The sequence below is a fragment of the Poecile atricapillus genome, chromosome 16 (genome assembly GCF_030490865.1).
Source record: "Poecile atricapillus isolate bPoeAtr1 chromosome 16, bPoeAtr1.hap1, whole genome shotgun sequence".
In the NCBI taxonomy this organism is placed as follows: domain Eukaryota; kingdom Metazoa; phylum Chordata; class Aves; order Passeriformes; family Paridae; genus Poecile; species Poecile atricapillus.
The window spans coordinates 8,691,191-8,711,746 of record NC_081264.1 but is presented as its reverse complement, the minus strand read 5'-3'; the positions used below and the strand labels follow the sequence as shown (position 1 = coordinate 8,711,746).

Sequence of the window (20,556 nt, the reverse complement as noted above, 5' to 3'; positions counted from 1 at the left end):
TTGCTTTGGAAAAAGCATCACTGTAAAGCAGATCTTTAGGAAGTAAGAAGGTGATGGCTGCTCTTTCTGCTTTCTCTCAGCTCAACTGAGGGAACTTGAAATAAAAGCCTTGAGGCATTTCTGGATGAAACAGGCCCATGCACTTTTGACTGACATTCCTGGAGGTGATGGGTTATTAACAGAGAATCATAGGACAGGAGGATGACATTTAAAATAGATGTGAAATATGATTTTAGCACCTGCATCTGCACTACTAATTTTGTATTACCTAAAAAATTTAAAATTCAGAAACTGTTTTCTGTTCATTGCAATTCACAGTTCTGATCTCAAGCCTCTTTATTCTGTTTTATGTAACTGCAATGAGTTGTAACAGAAAATTGCAACTCTGTTTTCACAAAAAGAGGATTAATAGGGACATAGCATTCTTTGCATGTCCTGGTCTACTATATAAACCATGCAGGACAAATGTAAAAGAAACGCACAAACACCTGAAATAGCACCACATGTCAAAGTTTGGTCAAAAAGCTATGTAAGAGCTTTTTCATTTAAAAATATCCTAAATTTCTAAGTTAATTAGCAGAAAGATGGCCCAGATTTTCCAGTCTGCAACTTACTGCTAAAGCGGACAGGCTGTGCCACGTTGACGGTGTGGAAGCGGGTGGTCTCTCCTCCTCTCCCTCGATTGTGCCTCGAGTCCACATTCTCCTTCCCATGGTAAGTTCGCTGGTCCCCTGTCAAGCCTGGGGACCAGGAGGAATAGTTAGTAGTGGTGAAAGATGCACGCAAAGGCAGATTTCATTTTATTAAACTTTCTCTGGGTTTTAATTCAAGACATATGTGATACATGACTCGGGTAAGCAAAGGTGGCAGGTTCCTGCAATAACAGCTTGGCCATTTTACTCAGCAGGTAACTGAAATACCTTCAACTGAAAAGAACCAACAAGCCATTACATGAGTCGTGCAGGGTAAACTAAGTATTTTGGGAGATTCTCACCAGCCTGCCATTGTACACAGGACCTGCTGCTCATCATTTCAACTGCTGCAGCAAATGCATCATCCCCAGCACATTGTATCTGCTCCTGTTTACAGAACTACCCACTCTCCAGCTGCTTTGTTCCTCAGCTGTGCTCAAGGACATAAGACAACTCCTCCAATACATTTTCCAACACATGCTCTGAGATGTAGGATGTAATTAAAACCAGGAAAGGAGACACAGCTTCAGCCAGAAGAACGAAGCTTTTTTATTCACTCTCAAGCTTCTAAAGGAAAAGTTAGTTGATGACTTCTGAAATAAACCCCCACACCCCCTCATCTCAGCGTCAGGGTTAACAGGTGTACATGACAACTGGATTCAGTAAGTTAGGAAGAACACAGTGTAAGGTGTTATTCAAGAAAAGGGACTGGAGGGCTCCATGTGCCTACCAGGAGTAAATAAGGAACACCTAATTCAGGTGGAGGCAATGCAGGGTGGGCCATAGCCAGCAAAACTGGCAGGTTCCTAAGCAGGAAGGCTGGCACAGTAGTGGAGAGAAACCATAGAGAAGAAAGGAGATGGGCACCAAGAAAGATTATTGTGGAAACAACGGATTAACCTTAAAAAGAGAAAAACTAAAAACCCAAGAGTGAAAGTGTTGTAAGCACCTACTTGTATGTTACTACTACTAGATGTTATAGAAGGTAATAGGGTTTAACCAGCACAGAACTTATGTATATATTCCTTTCTATATAAAAAATCTGCTTATTTTCCTTTAAAGCTGATTAGGTCCATTTAGCCTTCCTAAACCAAACAAAGTCATGATCCCAAATAAAGAGAAGCTACACAGTCTTCCCCAACAGTCTTCTCTAACTACGTGTGTTTGAAATATATACAAAACCACGTCAATAAAATCTTCTCTTTTCGGACTATCTTTGGAAAGCAAGAGGTCCACGGCAATTTCATGGTAATTTAACAGTTGCAGGATGTTCAGTGCATTACCTGGGAGAAAGACCTCCACAAGACCCAACATCAAACAGTACACTCCTTGGAACAAATGTAGGCACTGATGAGCAAAAAAAAAAATCCCTAGCTGGAGCTCAGGAACAGCAGAGTCACTTTGCATTCATCTGGCTCTAGCATACTGAGTTTGCCCTGGGTTAATGGGATAAGCAAGGACTATTTAATTATCACGTTATCCTAGGAATTACATGTCTACAGAGATCACCCATTAAGGAATGGCTGTGCATAATACACTCGCATGGCCTTACAGGAATAAAGCAGCTATCTAAGAATATGCTATCTATCACAGGCAAGAAGTCAGTGCCAAGAAATTCAGACAGTGTTCATTTCAAAGGAAACAAAATGGTAAAATAATTTGACAGTGAAGATTACTGATTTTTTATTACTTTAAAGGCTAATCTATTTTTAGTTTTAGAATCTGTTTTTAATCCTAATGGTTCAGTAGCACTATTTACACTGTGATTTTCACAGTGATACTGAGACACTAAAAAATCAAATCTTCAATTATAGCAAGACTTTAAAAATAACACTAACTAATGTGGAATGCTTTATCAAATTCTACTGAGCTCAGCACGGGGAGCTCTATTTTCCCATGGCATTAAGTGGTAACAGCTAAACCTAAAGAACCAGTCAGAACCAAACACATGAAGAATCAATTCCCTTTCAGAAGTGAGAGCAGATGCAGCACCATATGGCTGACCCTCCACAGCTAAACAGAACGCCCACGAGGACTTAACAATTTATCTCCCACAGGAATAAAACAAAAGTTCACAGGTTTTAACATGCAAGGTTAAGGAAGGGTTACGCAGGTTAACATCGTAAATTAACAGAATTTATGTCAGATGCTTTGAAAAATAGCTACACAGATCCCACACAAAGAGAGTTCCATCAGTCCGCACCCAGGAAGCAGAACTCATTCCTTCATCAGCATCTGCCCTTGTCAGCAGATTCGCTGCTGAAACCAGGACTGAAGTGGCACAAAGCAGCCACCACAAGTCACTTCTTCAAGTCCAATGCTGTCAGCTGCTTAATAAACTGGGAGCTCTTCAAATATTAAATTGCTTCTATTTGACTTGAATATCTGTCTCCCAAGAAAAGCAACGATGAAAACTTTTTCCAGGGCAATAAAGAGATGCTAACAAGCCTCTAAGTCACTTGACTGCCATGAAAAGCTGTTGCAGACTCTAGTGGCAAAGGTGTAATTGGACTGGTTTCCTATTTAACTTTTACAATACTCTGCGGAAGAATTTTCCATGTACTTTGCTGTCCCTACTTCCTTTTTACAAATAATTTTATCTTTAAAAATAGAGTGCCATGGACTCATCTTTAGATAACAACTCAGAAGATCAGAACCTAACCATGTTTTGAGTGTTTCACAAAGAAAAGGCCATCATTTCCAGTGCTTACATGCACACTTCATATACTGAAAGCGATGTCATTTCAGAAAATCAGTTATATTCCAAGATCTTTATTCTTCTAAATACTACAACCACAGGCAATAACAGCAACAGTGGTATTTTCACTAGCCAAGAAAGACAGAGATCTGTTTCTTTGACTTTATATAATTACTCCAGAAATGTCATTTGCTGGCTAGTTGGTGCAGAAAATGAACTCATGGGGCACTATTTTTTTTCACCCTTCGAATATTAGTGTGGTGAACTCCAATCTGTTTCCCAATGGATCCAGTCACGATTAGTATTCACCCAGCTCCTTCCAATTTAGAGTTGCTATCTAATTCACTCCAGCACAATTATAGTCTAACTATAGGGCTATACATCAAGAGAAAGTTGTCCAACAGTGGTGATTCTGTGGCTATTTTCAGTTATTTAAAACTTGGAGCAACCAATTCAGAATGGAAGTTTGCCATGCTGACGGCTCCTTCTACCTTTTGGAAAACTTCTGTGTCATACATGTCAAGTCACTCAAGCAAAATCCTTCACAAGCATGGATGTACTATGTCAAATGATGTCAAAATTAAACTGCTCGTGAAGTGACCAGATCTTGCCATATCTTATTAGTATCAAGATTTGAGTTGCTCCTGTTTAAACACACAGATTCTCAACATTTACATAGAAGCTGCCTTGTCTCCTAAGCATCAAATTTTCTGTCCAGCACATTACCTACTGAAAGCTTAGAAAGCTTCTAATTCCATCTGGTAATTTGAGAGGTGAGAGAACTTCAAGATTAAGTCCAGTTTTGTCCCTCGGTATTTGGAAATATAGTTCAGAAGCTCCTAGAGAGGAATGACTCTTCTCAGATCAAGCAGCTCCATGCTGTGTGTTATCAGCTGTATTGTGCTAGAATATCAGTGCCAAGCAAGAACAGCATCCTGCTGTGCTGAGTGCTATTCAAGGTAATGGACTGGCAGAAAACAGCTTATAATTTAAACATCACAAGGGAAGGTAAAAAAAATAGGAGTTCAGGAAGGGCTCAGGAAAGGTGTGGAAATGCTTAGAGGTTTTTATCATTAATACCCAGCTTTTAAAAAGGAGATGTACTAAGAAGTGCACAAATGTCAAGAGTCACTTCAACCACACAAAATATCCTTGGTGAAACAAAACACAAAGCTGTTTTTGATCACAGGTTGCTGCAGCTGCTGCTTCATCAGAAGGGAAAGATGTAAAACTGATATGGATAGGATTTATGAAGGGCACTCAAATTGAAGACATCCATTTTCATTCATAGTCAACAGGAAAAAAAAAAAAAATATCAAGCCTGCAGTTTGGGAGAAAAACACAGCCAGAGCTATACTAAACCCTGCTCTGCTCAGCCTCCTGACAGTGAGTTAGACCAGAAGGTCTGCAAAGAAGGTAGGATATCTACAGAAGCTGATCTGATATTCCGGTAGAAGCAAAGCTGGAAATCCAATAAGCAGTAAAAGGTAAACTGCATATCCCTTCCCTCTTACAGGTTTAAATACAGAACTTTGATAAAGGTGAAAAAATTGTTTGTACTTCGCTTGTGTAGAAACATGAGAGCAAGTGACTAGAAATAATAAATTCCCATTTATAAAAGTCCTTGTTTAAGATATTAATGCCTGTTTCTACCAGTTCACAGAATACACTATTTTGGTGTATTCTCAGTATTGACCACTTTGGTCTATTCTACGTACTCTAAATCCTATTTTTCAGATCAATTACTGTTGACATGGAAGAGTCCACAAATTTCTTTAAGCTCCACTGCTTAAGTCACAGGCACATGCTACATAACAAACCCTCCCAGAACTTTTAGTATTGCTCACAAAAGCAAGCAGCCACTGCTTTTAGTCTATCAGAAAGATGAATTGAGGGTAATCACTGCTGCAGATTCCACTGACACACGGGTGCTTAATGGGAAGGGCAGGGGAACAGTACTTTACACATGACAAATTTGGGACTGAAAGGAATTCCATGTTTTAAAGGAAAATGGTCATTGTGACAAGAGACAGTAAGAATAAAAACAACTATAGTGACAATCTTCAGAGAAATAAAGCAAAAAATAGGCATCTCGCACACTTATTCAGATTGTCAATCAATGAAATGTCTTATTTAATTGTGTTCTGAAAAAAAAATGCCAGAAGAAATTCAAACAAAAAGCCTAACAATTTGTAATGTTTCTTGTACTTCAGCCAATACATGATTACCAAACTAATTTATTAATTATGGATCCTCTTGTTTTTATAGGACCTTTGTTATTAACACAAATGAAGTTAAGCCTAAAAAGGTGAACCAACAGTGGCAAACAACTTACAATGGCTTTGTAATAAACCTTTTGAAACACCAACATGACTAAGTAGTCACTGAAACACACTTAACAGCACCACAAAACCCTAATTCACTGCACTGGTCTCTTCCAGTTGCTCGTTTGGAGTGTGCCATTAGTGGCTCAAAGGCTGAAGATTAACAAGCTTCCCAACTAGATTCAGGGCCCTTTCTTGCAAGTTTTCTTTTCATGCTTCAGAGAGTTTTCATGCCTTTTAATTTAAAGATACTGTAATTCTCCAAGTTTCACAAGTCCAGGTGGCTTCACTAACTAGCTCTTTTAGTGTTCAGCCTTGCCTTTATTGAAGGGAAGAACTTTTAATTAAAGTATTTACATTTAGCTGAATCATCACACAACTGCTCATCTAATCCAAAGGTATTTTCTAAATTTAAAGCTGCATCATTTCTTGTTAATTCAGTGGCCAAAGAAGAAAGTTGCCACTCCTGAATATGACTATGTTACTATTATTAGTAGCATTAGCTCCACAATCAGTGTCCCAAGACAGTCTCTCCTGTGACTCGTCACGTATGTACTGCTTTCCTCAACACAAGCACACTGTGCTCATCCAAACGGATTCTGCCCTCAGGTTTACTTTCATTGATGCTACTCCTCTTTATGCTCCAGCACAGCATTCCTGTGCACACCAACCTCTCCTTATTCTTGACAGCTCTGAATAACACCTGCCCTTCAACACCCATTGCAGGTCACGATGCAATCCCACCAAGTTTTTTGTTACAAGTAGAAGAGTTTTTACATCCTACACCAGTAGTTCTTGTTCCTCTGGTTTGCTGGCTGCACTCCTCGCATTACTGTGCAAATATCTCAGTTCTTTCACAAACACCACACCTCCTCTCTGGCTGTTTTACTGAGCACAGCCTTTTCACCAATTACTTATCTAATTACTCCTCTCATCAAGTGGAATACTTTCCTTCTCTCTGCTGTCCAGCATTTTTCCCTTTGGTATTTACAGATGTTATTCTTCTCTTCCTGCACACAGACATGGTGGTGAATCAAGTCTCTCCCACATTTCTTTTCTTTAACCTTCAAGTTCTTCATCATGTCAGGCTAGACAGTCCAGTGAGACCTGCACCCCAAACACAACACCAGAACCTATGTATTGAGAAATGTTACTCCCATATAATCCTCCTCCTATCCATATACCACACATTCTTTGGAACTCCAGTCCTTAGTCAACACCATCCTGGTGCATATTCCAGACAACAACTCAAGTTGCTGACTAATACACCAGGAACAGAAGATAAAAATAGTTTTCTACTGAAGTGGAAGTTCAAATGTTCCCACAAGCAAAGTCTTCAGTGCTTTTTGAGTAAATCTGAATAAGAACACAACTCTGCCTTCCCCCAGACACTGAATTCCATTATACCCCAGAATTTTATTAAGTCCATAGCTTTTTTCACATTTGGCCAAAGTTAGCTAAAAAGGAAGAATAACAGCACAGATATAAAAGCAATTTACTTTAGGATATCCACATTGTAAAGAATATCCTTAAACAGACTATCAGTGGCACAGCTTAATTTTCAGTGTCAGAAAAACCTACTGACTGTTTTTCCCTTTTGCTGCACATTCACACACACAAACTAACAAAAAATTTTCTTAAAAGAGCACTGACATTCTTTTAATTATTTTTCCATAGCACACACTGGGGAGAAGGCTAACTCTAGCAGCTTCAAAGCTTGTGTGTTAGATTTATTTCTCTAATTCCTTTAGATAATATGAATATCTAAAAGTTTGTTGCCATAAAACATCAATATTATTTTGTAGCACCTCTAAAATAGCTAGGGACTCAGAAGGATGACAGACTGAATGCTGTTAAGGCAATGACACAGAGTTCACATGATTCTCTGCCAAGAAAATTAAGTAGTTCACTGGCAAAGAACTTCTTAAAACAGTTTTTTAATGTAATTTAGTAATTCTGTAAAGATAGCTTTGAATTGTGTCACAGTTGAATTCATGCTTTCAGATACCTGTCTCATTGCTCTCAACAGAAAAAAAAAATTACAGGCCACTTCACTCTTAAGATACACTGAAAGACATGTACTAGCCTGAACAATTGAAAATGTTCAAAATTGTGATTGTACAATCACAATATTTCCTTGCTTGTTTTTAAGCACAGTTCAGTATCCAGTAGCTTTAGCAGAGATCCCCTGCTGGTGACAGGCTCCTCAAAGCATATGGTCATAGGACCTTATGAAGTGCAAATACATCAGCTTGTCTGGCAGAACAAAGTTCTCTACTTAAGCACAAGAAGCATAATCAGAACAGGGAGCAATAAAACAAACTCTCTACCCAAGTCCAGCAATGTCACCCAGCACTGTCTGACTGATATACAACCTAATCAGTAACTCCAAATTTAACCACAGGCTTATGTGTCATTTCAGTTTAACTGCAACATTGTTTCCTTGGCAGAAGTCTCTTTTTAGACCACAAACTCTCCTGGTCTTCAGGATACCCGCTCTGACAGTAAGAATGGAAGGATAATTCTGACAAGCAAAAAACTGTTTGTGGCATTAGTTGCTAAAAACGAAGAGAAGCCAACAGTACTTGTTAATAATGGGTACAGTTCCACCAATCGATCACCAATTTCAAATAAAAATAACCAAACAACCTGGAGGAGTCAAAGTACTGCTGCAAAGTAAGCTGGCACAGGGCTGAGCACTCTCTTAGATTTGCTTACCCGGACAGTCAACTTCATCGCTCTCGTCCTCGCAGGTGGGCCATCCATCACACTGCCAGTTTGAAGGGATGCACTGAATGGTTCCACTCCGACACGCAAACTGCCCTGGGGTGCAGCGGAGCTCTGGGAAAAGAAGAAAAACAATTGTGCTTTGTTTGAAATGTTATTTACTCTTGCAAATCTAGACACAATATATTAATCATCTGTCGTGCAATGGATCACTGAAGCTTAATGGACAAAATCTCTGATTAACTCAGCCTGTTAAAAACTCCTTCAGATCACTTCATGTCCTAAACTGCATGTTTGTGGTTTTAACAGACAGGAGGGTATGGAAAATAATTCTCTCAAGACATCTAAGGTAAAAACCCTCCTGATAAAGATAGCCTGTGAGCAGCTATTACCACAGCATTACCCATTTACTTCTTGTGGGGCACTGAGGAGTGCTTGTTCCATTTTCTCAGAGCTTAAGTTCAACAAAAATATGTTTTGATAGTTAAGTGCTACATTATGCAACAGTTTCAGAATCTTATTTCCATTCTAATCACTGTGTATGCCAGAACCCACTAGACTTGCACAAATGTCCAGTCTGATTTACAGACATTTCACAGAACTACTTGTAAAATGGTATCTATATCCATGAAGCTGTTTTCACTTTCTAGCTTCAGCTGTTTTGTAGAATTTCTCCATGTGAACATATCCTTTACTAGAAACTGTCACTATCTGCAAACATGTAGCTCCTGCTTCTGTGAGTTCACTGCCTACTTGCCATCATTACACTGTCACACCTAATTAGCATTACAAAAAGTACAACTTTCTAAAAACCATTTTTTTTCAATTCCATCTATCAGATGTCAGAACCTAGTAACTCAGCTTCATTTTCTGTCCCTCAAAACATTTTGCAGGGAAGAAAAAGGTCTGTCTACAAAACTGAACAATTTTAAGCTTGTTCACAGCTGGTCTGCCAATGCCAACACTATCCACAGGCTCACTTTTGCACCTGACCATCACTGTCCATCTTTCTTCTTGACAGAGGTTGTCAATTTTCCAACCATTGTTTTGAACAATTCAGCACATTTTCCTCTCAGTGAGCTGCACTAATCCCAGGCAATTTATGTCTACAGAATGAGCACCTTTTTAAATAGAAGAAAAAAAAATGTTTATATGTAAAACATACTGATTTTGAATAGATCCAGTCGGCAACTATCTTGCAGAAAGAAATCACTAAAAGAGAATTTAAAATACAGGTATGCATTCTCTCATCCACAGTTTACAAAGTAAGAGCAGACTGTAATTGCAATTGTTACTTCTTGAAACACATGTCTAAGCTAAATCAAGACGGAGGTCACATTTAAGTGTTCAAACAACATGACTGGGCATAATAAACCCAGTCATCAGGGCACTCTCAATAAAAGCTGTACACATACACCTAGTAATTGGTATAACATATTGATAACAGGCTTCTAATTTGATGTTAGACTAAAATCCAGTCCTACTACTGGTTCCTCTATAAAGCACAGACCTGCTCTTCTAGAAGAATAAAAGCAGGCACATCCTCTTAGCAACCACCTACTCAGAGCAAACATTCAGGTCACAAGATGCTAAGAACTCACACAGACCTGCCAGACTACTGACGGCAACAACAGACCTGACAGAACAAGAGTGTTCTCACCCATTCAGAGATTTATTCAGCCCAAACAGCTAACAGAGAGTGAGCACAGGGGAAATGGGAAAAAAATAGAAATTACCAGTCATAATGCCATCCCCCTCAGAAAAAAAAAATATGAAATAATTTATTTAGCCTGAAGTGGGAAAGGGGAATTAAACAGTTGGGAGGGGGTGTTAAAAAAATGGAGGAAAAGCTTCGCTTGCCCAATATAGTGAGAGAAAATTTAAAAATCTATCTTTAAGCTAAATAATTTCAAAAGTAATATCTATGAGTTAATTAAATCTCCTTCTAACTTAGAGGAAAAAACGCAACAACACACAAACCACCAAATCAAACAAATACAAAACCTCAAGCTGAAATGAAAAGCATTCAGATTTCAAGTCCACAGAAAAGCAGCATTTTAGAAATCATTGCAGCTTCTTTCGCCACTTTTGCACAAGCTCAGGACGCAGTGGGAGGTTCCTTAGAAAGTCTTGCTACTCCAGTTTCAAATACAGAATTTACACTGGAGCCTGTGGCAGATCTTTTAACACATCAAAGACTATTCTCAGTCCATCTCCAGGTTTCAACTGCATCCACCTGTAGTTATGGCAAAATTCAATACTTTAAAATAAACTTGTTTTTTTCTTTTACTGCTTGACTTCAATGGAATTCACAGATACACTTTGTGAACAATGTTATCCTGCAGCCTTCTGGCTTCACAGGCAGCATTCACCAGGAATGCCAACCTGCACATGGGAAAAACAGTCAAGAATACTTTTGTCTGTCTGCAATTTCATATATGCTATTACTATTTTATGTACAATTATATATGACTGGTTCAGATAAAAGGATGACTCCATCTCAGTATTATGGGCATTAAAAAAATGCCAGCTACATGCTGTAATGTCATTACTTCCTGTATTAGAGACACTCCTCTCTGAAGAATGTGGATACATGAAGAGTACAAAACATTTATATTAAAACACCTTTCAGAGCAGCTGTACCATTGTTCCCAATGGAGATCATGCTGTCAGATGCACTAATGATTTCAGACCAAGGAACATGAACTGCTGCGGAAGGCAGAAATGTGACACAAAGAAATACTGTGAAATTAGAATCTCTGTCAATAAGCCCTCCTGAGCTATCCCAACCCAGAGCCATCAGCAGTAAGTTACAGACATAAAAACAGATGGAAGTCTATAACAAAGCTGTAAGATATTAACAAAAGAATGGAGATATTTGGTAGAGGCAAGGGTGCAGAGGGTATGTGCTGGTCAAGAACCCTGCAAAACATCTCACATCAGTAGCCCATTTTTAAGTTAAAACAGCAAATAAATTAAAACATATCAAGCCCATCTCTACCACAGAAAAGGCAAGTCACACTGCCAGCAGCAGGGCAAGAGTCAGGAAGATGTATGAGCAGTACTGAAAAGTACATTATGTGACCATCCATCTTTCCTGGAATGCAAGTAATCACTTAACACATGGCCAGACTTTGTACTTTCCAGGAGTGTGGTAAATAAAAACTATTTCTTCACCCATATATTTTCAGTTCTTTTGAAGAATTGCAAAGATTTCAAAAATATCAGTCCGCTTCTGTCTTTAAAGCCAGATATCCCTCACAGTTCACAGATGTTGACGGTAACTCACAGTAAGAAAGGATCAAGAAAGGAACTTAAACTATCGCCTCTTCACAGCACTAAATCCATACTTTCCACCAGATATTAAATGCAGAAACATATTTTCAAATATTCAAATTAGTAAACACAAAATGGCACAAGTTCAGCTAAGAGCAAGCAGCTGCTGGGGCAAAAGTACAAGACATTAAGCCAAGGGCATCAACAATTGCGTCAAAGTGAAAATGTGGAAATGCAACCTCCCCCAGTGTTCACGTACAGTGTGATAAGTGTCATCAGCAGTATTATGATTCACATGGGCAATTCTAACATAAAAGGCTTCTTTTTCTTTTAGAGATCAGATGCAGTCTTTGCTATGCTACAGGATGAAATTTAGTGCACTGAAATCTTATTGCAGAGCAATTAAATTCATCTGGCACTTGCTGTTAAGAAAGGAGACAACTAAAACACTGAAAATAGCAGCAATTGTAGTTTTTGCACTATACAGAGTATAAACCTACAAAACATCACAAAGTTCAGGCAATGTGAGAACATGAAAACACTTGAAGCAGTGAGGTGTCTAGATGGTCTCTTCATTTCACCATCTCAAAGCACTTCTACAACATTAACCCTCAACAATCTTACCAACCAATGCATCCTCTGCCACAGTTACAATGAAGTACAGAAAAATTCCAGAGTTTGCCAAGGGCAAGATGAACCTGCAGGGAGCCAGCTGTCCTGACTGCAGGTTCTATGCTTTCATGATGGCACTGTGTTTATTCCCTAGACCCCAAGCAACCTGCTCATTCACCAGCACACCTGTACCTGAACAAATGTCTGTCAGAAATACCAAGTAACAACAGCAAGTTCTCTGGTAACACTTCACCTGTTTCTCTACTATAAATTGGAAACAGAAAACAAGACATTCCTTAACTTGATATAAAAAGAGCAGAAAAACCGAAATCAAATTCAGACCAACAATTCTACAAGCTAAATACATAACCCAAGATAAAACTTACTGTCAAGTGAAGGCAAAAAAAACCAAAAAAAACCCAATATCAACTTGCTGGGACACATTATTAGATAATATAACCTGTCCACAAGTCATTCATCTGAAAGAAGTTTTACCAAGGCTAGTTGTGGACTTGTAATTCAAAATTTAAAGAAAACTTACAAAACAGTTGGAAATTTACTTCATCAAACCAGAAATTACAAGATTATAAATCAATTTAAACAGTGCCATACAAACAAGAGACCTTCATCTGCTTTAGCTGGCATGTATTTTTCTAAGTTAGCCAGCAGCAAAGCCAACAAGATTTTTGACTAACAGAAAATCTGGGGTTTCATACAGGAAAAACCTAATGTTTCAAGGTGGTTGCTTACACGCTCACAGGGAGCTTTTGTTCTGAAGATTTTGCCCACTGCATGTTGAATGCCAGGTGTTTCACAGAACTCATCGTGTATTTCATCACAGGTCAACTAGCTTTTTGAATTTTCTTTACAGCAGGATAATTTTCTGATTTTCTGCTAAGTACTCAAAAAAAAAAAAAAACCAAACATTTACAAGATGCATTATCCATAGGAAGGACATCATGATAGATGAATAAAACACACACACATACTCCCTCTAATTTCCAGCCAGCTTCATGTGTTTCACAAAACAAACAGATTTTGGCCACTATAAAATGATCCAGGAAGTCCTTTCAGGTTTAACAACCTCATGTATTCTCTGTGTGTAATTGAGAACGTTTTCCTCCTGGAGCCCAAGTGCTGAGAAGCTGCAGTGCATCCTTCCTGCAGCACTGTCCAATGAGCTGCCCTGAGCATTACACTACCTGAAAGCCATTATTTTCTGCATAATAAAAAATTTTTTTAAAACTTTTGAGATTCATTTAGATTAAGACACCTTCTGCACAAATATAAAAAGCAACTAATTTTTTATTAATTTTCCCCTTTTTATCCAAGACATAAGGGATAAATGGTTACTCAAAACAACTGTTTTACTTTAAAGAAAGGTAGGGAGGATCCATATCCAGTATGTGAAACTATTTTTTGAACACAGTATATCTCACTTTAGAGATTTCAATACCAAAGTAAGGCTGTAACAGACACATGAGACAAAGTGTTTATTCAAAACAAGTTCACCTTGCTGGTTCAGTTTCCAAAATGAATGTGATCAGTTGGCCTTGAAACAGCAAGCTTTAGATCAAATTAGCTACTGTCTGTCCACATTAAGTCAGATCAGCTCTGGTTTGTCCCCTTGCAACCAGAAAGATTGCATGCTCCAGCTAATTCAGCAGAATTAGCTGTACAAATCCAATATCCATTAATGTGGAATTGGGGTATCATAATAGTTGCCTGCCACCAAAGACAGAACATCTACTAATGTTTCTATAGTTTTAAATATTTGCTCTAACAGAAAACATTTGAACAGTCAGGACAGCATCAGAAAATCCTCGAGTGAGGAGCAGGGTGGCAGCTTTGAGGCATGAAAGGCGGGTGCTAGGTCACACACCACTGGGCTGAGAGAAGGAGCAGGGGTGGAAACAGCTCGTGGCAATGGGCAACAGCCAGCAGCTGTAAATATTTCCTGCAAAGATAAGCTGCTGGGTAAATGAGAAAACTTTGATACTATTCTAGCAGGATTATCTATCCTCCTTCAGTTGAAGACAGAGATACAAAAGAAATTCAGCTGGAGGAAATGTTACGTCCAATAAAAATGACAGAGGCCATGTCTCAGGCACATGTAATAAACATCTACTCTAAAGCATTAGGTGAACACATCAAAGTTCTCAAAATCTAAATTTCAACCTTATATTTTCAAGACACCAAACATTAACCCTACTGAAACGTGTGGGAAAATGAGCACTAGACCCTAAAGCAGAAACCCTGACAAACAGAACATTCCCCTCATGTATGTTCCTAGGCCTATAAACCTCCAGCAGTACAAAAACCTTATCACAGCAATTCAAAAATTCAGAGGTACAGATGAGGAACCAGAGGCTGAAACTAAAGCCTCCAAAATATAAAACTCAATTCAGCAAAGTGCTTTGACACAGAAATTAAACTCAGTGACTACAATCACTGATTATGAAAGTTTGTGTTCTTCTGGCTGCAATTACTGAACTTTTCTTGATTAAAGGATTCACCAGTTAGTAAAGTTTGATACATTAAGATAGTCTTTTAGTAGCTAAGCCTACAGATGCACTAGATGTCAGTGTTTACACAGCAAGTATGGATTTGAATCTATTTCAGTTTTAAACACAAAGAAATGTCATTTTTTATTTGCTACACTAATTGCTCTTGTCTGTTGAGCTTCATTTGTATGGAAATTGAGATTTGATTAAATGTACACCCAGCATTTAATGTTATTTCAATTATAAGTTATTACTCTGAAATTCATGTACTGGAAGAGATAATCTTGAAGTACATGGTTTGGTTTTATACATAAGCTTTTAATGAACAATGGCAGGTTTGTGTGTACATCAAACTTACTTTGCTTATTTTGGTAACATTTCTCAAGGTTGGACATGGTAGATCCTCTGGCACCATTTTTATTTACAGACCAAAGGAAAACAAAAGACAAAAATACTTCCTCCTTTCTCAGTGTAAAAATCACTCATTGTCCCAGACCAGATGAACCAACCTGCAAAGGAATATTCTGTTCAGATTTCAAGAGGCAATTACAGTCATCAAAAGCTGATTAAGCATTAACAAAAACTCTTAACTACAAGTGCTTAGACCAGTAACTCTTCTTATTCAGATTTTAACTTGTCCAACAGGTCTTTCCTATGTTTTATAATACTCAACCTACATACTTAAGACCTGTACCTACATGTTGCACTATCCTTTCATATTTTAACACATTTAGGAATAAGTTTACTAAAATTGAAAATTATTTTTTTCTTAAATCACTGTTTCTTTATAACCTGAGCCATACTACACTGCTTGAGTATGATCAGATCCCAGTCCATGGCAGCAAGAAGCCCAACTCCCCAAGTCCTTCACTCCTGGAGATTCTGCTGAACACCAGTGCTCACCAAATGCCTGCAAACAAGCACCAGAAACAAAACAACAGAAGGAACACCACACCCACTGCCATCAAACAAACACATCCACACAGCTCTAGATCTAATATTTATGCTCAAGCGGAAGCATAACACAATCAATATTGCTCTAGACTGGTATTTACTGCAGTAACATGAACTTTAAAACACTCTTAATACTTCCAACACAACAATATCATGATGGTTATCATAATGTAGTCCTCAGCAGAAAGGTGAAAAAAACTCTCCTTAAGGTAATCCTCTGTACTTCAAAAGCAGTTTCCGTAACTTGGATGTCTCCCAAGTCCACAGGTGAAGTTCACTGGCGCAGGTACAGTGTATCTCTCACGAAATTCCTGAAAATCTGCCAGCCTGTAAGGAGCAGGGCCACCTCTGCTCACAGGGGCCAGCACCAGCTGCTGAACAGTTCTCAGGGACAGAGAAGCTCACTATGAACTGTGCCTGAGGATGCTCTGACTCAGTCTTCAAACAGTTTTCTCATTTTTAACCTGTCTTTGAGGTACCCCCAATCCCATACAAGGCCTCTGCTCTCAGGGAAGAGAAGCCATACGTAAATGGTATTTCCCTCAGTTCCAGATCTCAGAGAAGTTTTCACTAACCATTCATTTCCCAGCAGGTTTTTGTGTCACTTGGTGAATCTGATGTCCATTACGTATTTTTGAGTTTATCATTATACCACCAACTGCTGCATTCAGTGTAGCAGAATAAATACATACAGTACTTTATTACAAAGTCACAGTAGGAGGAAAGCAGACTTTAACACCAACTTCTTCCAGACAAGAAAACTATTTGTGAAGCTCATGTGTGACCATCAGTTATCCATTTCATAGAAAGTTTATTAAAGTTTCTCAATAAAACTGGTTCTATTTACTATTCTTCAAATTAAAAGCCTAGAGAATAATTAAATTTAAAACCTTTCAGAAGAAATAAAAGAGAAAAATAGAGCACTCCATTTTCATGTCCAGTTCCACAGAAGATAAAATGCTTGGCCATTTACCCGTGATACTGAAAACATGCTTAGGAAATACCCTTAGATCACGTAGCTTTGGTTCATCATGACCTGAGTATGTGCAGCAGAGTATGAAAGCATAACAGCACCTAATAGCACAGAGCCTGGGGGGGAAAAAAGGCCACATGATACTCTCATAGCCAAAACACAGCCCACACCAATTCTCAAGTCTAATTCCAGCTCCTGAAAATTAGAGATTCTGAAGTTATAATCCCATTTAATAGGAATGCATCAGTTCCAAAAATAAATAAATAATACATGTTAGAGGCATTGGCACTTTCTGCATGACCTCAGCATGCTGTTTCATGAAGCAATTAAAATTGTGACAACATTCCAGCTGAAAACTGTAAATCCTTAATGAATAACACTCATCAACAGTCAGTATTACTCAGTGCTCTGTCACTGTAAGTTATGCTAGATCACCTCAACATCCATCAAAAGATTTTACAGCACAGTAAGGAATGGTAGCAGCCTCCTTCCTCTCACTCCCTCATATTTGCTCTCCAGAAGAACAGAGCTGGAAGACAGGGAGCAGAACGAAGCCCCCATAATCCAAAGGGAGATGTTAAGTGACCTGCTATGGCCACTTAGACATGCACAAGTCTGTGGGGCTGGATGAGATCCACCCAAGGATACAGAGGGAGCTGGTGGAAGTGCTCACTGAACCACTTTCTATCACTGACCAGCAGTCCTGGCTAACTCAGATGGTCCCAGCTGACTCAAAATCAGCAAGTATGACAGCCAGCTGCTATTAGAAGGGTGATAAGGTGGATCTGGGGAACTTCATGCCCATCAGTCTGACCTCAGTGCCAGGGAAGGTTATGGAGCAGATCATCCCTCACGAATGGCACACACAGGACAAGCAGGTGATCGGGCCCAGCCAGCGTGGGTTTAAGAAAGGCAGGTCCTGCTTGACTAACCTGATCTCCTCCTAAGACAAGGTGACCCATTTAGTGGTCCAGGGAAAGGCTGTAGATGTCATTTACCTGGTAGATTTTAGTAAATCTTGGACATGACTTGCTACAGTGTTCTCGTGGATAAATTGGCTGCTCATGGTTCAGAGAGCACGCTCTTCACCCAGTAAAACACTCTCCAGATTGCAGGGCCCAGGACAGACCTTACCACCCTCTACAACTATCTGGGAGCAAGTGGTAGCATGGTGGGGGTCAGCCTCTTCTCCCAAGTAACAAGCAACAGGACAAGAGGAATTTCCCTTAGATTGCATCAGAGGAGGTTTCAATTGGACATTAGGAAAAATTTCTTCACCAGGAAGGTTGTTGAGCATTGGAAAAGGCTGCCTAGAGAAATGGAGTCATGATCCCTAGATGTACGTAAAAGAGGTGTAGATACAGCACTTCAGGATATGTTTTACTGGTGGACTTGGCAGTGCAGGGTTAATGGTTGGACTAGATAGTCTCAAAGGTCTTTTCCAACTGAAATGATCCTATGATTCTATATTTATTATACCTACACCCTGCACAGGCCTGGAAATGACCCAGTTTTTCCTTGCTCACAAGTGTCATTCACTGCAATTCATTGTCTGCTCTTTGTCTGGAGGGCAAACTCAAGGCCAGGAAGGATGGAAAAGAGAAAGAGAAATCAAAATAACTTCAAAAAATAAAAAAGCAAAGGCAGGCAAGAGACATGGCATTCAGCCAAAGCAACAACATCAGAGCTTTTCGAATGGGAATCCTGGCTATAATTTTTTAAGGCTCAGAAAATACAGACTTTGAGCTTCATGAAAGTGGGCAGTTATTCCTAAAACAGAAAAAATGTATTTCCCAGTTCTCCAGCACTGCCAAAACCAAAGAGAAAACAAAACTTGCTACTTCAACTAAGCTGAAAGAATACTGTGAATTAGGCAATGCATCATTCCAGACTGAAAACCAGTTTATTTTCATAGTGAGAATACCAGCTAAGCAACAGTCTTGAGCTTCTCCCCAGTCAAGAACCTGTTATATTATGATAATAAGTAAAGATGCAGAAAGGAAAAACCAAATACAGCATAGGCACAAAGAGCAGTCAATACAAACAAAACCAAAGCCATGGGTACTTAATAAGCCTCTAATATGGCTCAAAATTAAAGGCTACTGTTTCTCCACACTAACAACCTTGCTCAGGACTTCAAGTGTTCTGTACAGCCTTAGGGAGGATTCCAATGTTTTAGTACAACACTGACAAGTGATTTAAACCTGTGCAGCACCAAATGTTTAACCCTTTCCCTAAAGAAAGCTGATCAGTGAAAAGTGCCAATCACACCTCACAAATTCACTAAACAATTTCAAGCAAGCTTGGGAAAAGCCAAGACCAGGAAAAGACAGCATATGTCTTTCCACAGCTTGCACTGGTAAGGTAAGGTAAGGAAATGATGACCTCCTTGAGCTTCAGAGGGCAGGAAAGCCACACATGGCTTGCAGTGTGCAGCAGATGCCAGCCTGCCAGCACACCTGGTTGCACTCTGGCACCACCGGCCTGGCTTCCCAGCTGGCAGTGGAGGGAAGTGGTGAGCTGGGGTAACCAAACCTTTGCAAGAGACCCTGCAGGACTCCCAGCTTTTTCATGCCAGAGGATGTGCTGTGGATAGGCTGAGGGACACAGGCAAGATATGGCCTTATTAAATCAGTGTCAGGCAAGGCTACTACAGCAGAGGAGGTACAGGGACATAGACAAGCCCACTGGAGTCCAGGTTTCATTAAGGCCCACTGCTTATGAAACATGCTCACAGGAAACAGCAGTGCTAAGTAAACAGCACTATTCCTCACACAGAACTTAAATACAGCCACACACAAAACATACTACTTCTCCCAAGAAACGAAGCAACAGAGGAAAAAGTCCATTAAGAACAACATCAGCAGTGATATACTCAGCAAGTCATCAATTGTGTCCAGAAAAGGGCAGCCTCAACAACAATCCTTTCTCCCTAAAATCCAGGTCAGGGTAGATGGATTGCCCCCCACACACACAAATCCTTCAACTACCTGGGTACCACAGCTTGAAGTACTCTATATCTAAAGCTATTACGTGGTAGCTGCCCACACAGAACTACTCCCAAAAAATCTAGGCATACACTCCTGTATTCTCAAGATTACTACATCCTACCAAGTCAGTTGAATCAGTTTTTGTTCATATACAAAACAGTTTCACTAAGAATCAGCAGAGGAAGAGGCTGTATTCCCTTTGACCAAATAAACTACAGGAGTACAAACAAACAAAAAACCCCAAATAAATAATCAAAACCAACAGAAACCCCAAGACCACAAAAAACCTCTAACCAAACAACTAAAATCTAAAAGATACTCTACAGAAACTCATTTTCCTCACAGGAAAAATTCAAATCCAAAATTTTACATGAACTTAATTAGTATTTTCTTTTAGATCACGTTTCAACAAGAAGAGTACCCAGATGAAACACAATAACAGCAATTCAAGAACTGTCAGAGCAATCAAGGCTAATTTGTAGCCACCATTAAATTAAAAGTAGGAATTGCCAGATTTCAGCAGTATTACTTAGCAAGCCCATTTACTTTCAGCAAGACAACACATGTTCCTTCTCTGTAGGAAAACAGAAAAGTGCCTGTCTTTTGTTGTTGTTGTTTTAGTACACGACTCAGCAGTATTTATGCATATTCCTTAAACTTTCAGGACATGAGCAATCCTAACAAATCTAATGAAAATATACAATTCAAAGCTAAGTATGTGCTTTAAAACTTTGCTGAACTAAAACATGAGGAATTGCAGTAGTCTTTAAAGCAAATAGGTGACAAAGTTCTATCTATGAAACCAG

At 39.1% G+C, this 20,556-nt stretch overlaps 1 protein-coding gene across 2 annotated transcripts in view; it reads right to left on the bottom strand.

Moving 5' to 3' along the window:
* Positions 1-20,556, bottom strand: part of DGCR2 (DiGeorge syndrome critical region gene 2) — a 45,324-nt gene that overhangs the window by 16,361 nt on the left and 8,407 nt on the right. For both annotated transcript variants that reach the window (XM_058851363.1, XM_058851364.1), the window contains exons 2-3: positions 8,433-8,555; positions 615-740 (exon numbers count right to left, since the gene is read on the bottom strand). In XM_058851363.1, coding sequence (XP_058707346.1) covers positions 615-740; positions 8,433-8,555 — 249 coding nt within the window. The remainder of the gene's footprint in view (positions 1-614; positions 741-8,432; positions 8,556-20,556) is intronic.